The sequence below is a fragment of the Phaseolus vulgaris genome, chromosome 7 (assembly GCF_051622355.1).
Source record: "Phaseolus vulgaris cultivar YP4 chromosome 7, ASM5162235v1, whole genome shotgun sequence".
NCBI lineage: Eukaryota > Viridiplantae > Streptophyta > Magnoliopsida > Fabales > Fabaceae > Phaseolus > Phaseolus vulgaris.
Genome location: NC_143504.1, coordinates 16,099,827 through 16,101,099, shown reverse-complemented (window position 1 = coordinate 16,101,099; position 1,273 = coordinate 16,099,827). Strand labels below are relative to the sequence as shown.

General features: G+C 23.5%; 1 protein-coding gene across 1 annotated transcript; it reads left to right on the top strand.

The window, feature by feature from the left end:
• Positions 1–345: 345 nt before the first annotated feature.
• On the top strand, positions 346–705 carry LOC137829195 (uncharacterized). The gene has a single exon (XM_068635991.1). It carries the CDS (start codon positions 346–348, stop codon positions 703–705), a length of 360 nt encoding a protein of 119 aa, XP_068492092.1.
• Positions 706–1,273: the final 568 nt, after the last annotated feature.

Here is a 1,273-nt window from a genome sequence, read left to right as displayed (position 1 = left end):
ATTTTATTAATATTAAATATATTAAATAATTAAAAATATATTTCAATGTTATATAATTATAATTATATTATCTCTTGAATTAAAATTTATTGAATTTTGTAATGTTATACTAAAAAAATTAAGGATAACTTTATTTAATTAATAATCCTATCATATCTATTAAATTTTGATATTCTTATCATAAAAAGGGTAATGAGTTAAAAAGATATAGAAATGAATCTATATATAGAAATTTATATATGATTTTATTAACAGTATATATACTTTTTGTTTGTGACCATCTACTTCACAATTTTATTTCTCTTGGTTTCAGTTGCAATTTTCTTCTCTTGCTATATAGTAACAATGAGAGGAAAAGGAGAAGAGTCGGAAGTTGTTATGCTAAGGAAAGCAGAGGAAGAAAAATCGAAGGCAGTAAAAAAGGTTAAACTGGTAACTTCAGATGGAGTGACTATAGAAGTGGAAATTTCAACTGTAAAAGAGATGGAGACTATTCAAGCTTTCATCAACGCCACTGATACTGACGATTCAGTTATCTTCCCCCTTCCCAGAGTTTCCAGCCACATTCTGAGTCGAATCATGGAGTTGATATCAAAGGAATATGATCAAGAATTGGTGAAGAGACTTAGTCATGAAGAGTTGAAGGAAATTTGTATGGTTGCCAACTATCTTACTCTTCTCCATCGAACTTCGCAAAAGTTATGAATGGGCATTCCAAGATGTTGATGAAGATTGAGTTGAATGCTTTCATATTCTATAATTACAAGTATCAATTCAAATATTTATATATATATATATATATATATTCATTTACTTGTGATTAACATATTCTTAATCTTGTAAGATTGTCTTTTAATTCTTATATTATAAATGATTTTTACGAGAGATTCAAATTTATAATAACAAAATTGTCAAATGTTTTTTTTTAAATTTTTTCTATTAATTTCTATTTCACAAGTCTCCAATTATGAAGGATAGATTAGACATATTAATTAATAAATTATATACCTATCTTCCCACTTCAATTTATTTTTAATAGATTAAATGTGTAATAACTTAAATTAGACTTGTATTTTCAGCTTTAAACATAATCAACATATATGATTTTTTAAACAAAAATTATAAACATTGATATGCATATGTAATTAATTTTATATCTGTACATGTTTTAATTTATAAAAAATGTGTAATTTAAAAATATTATATTTATAGATATATTTTAATTAATTAATTTATAAAATGTTATTCTTAGAGATATATCAAACATTTCGTT

Excerpts from the sequence above, each read along its gene's own strand:
- LOC137829195 (XM_068635991.1), top strand. The coding sequence starts at position 346 with ATGAGAGGAAAAGGAGAAGAGTCGGAAGTTGTTATGCTAAGGAAAGCA.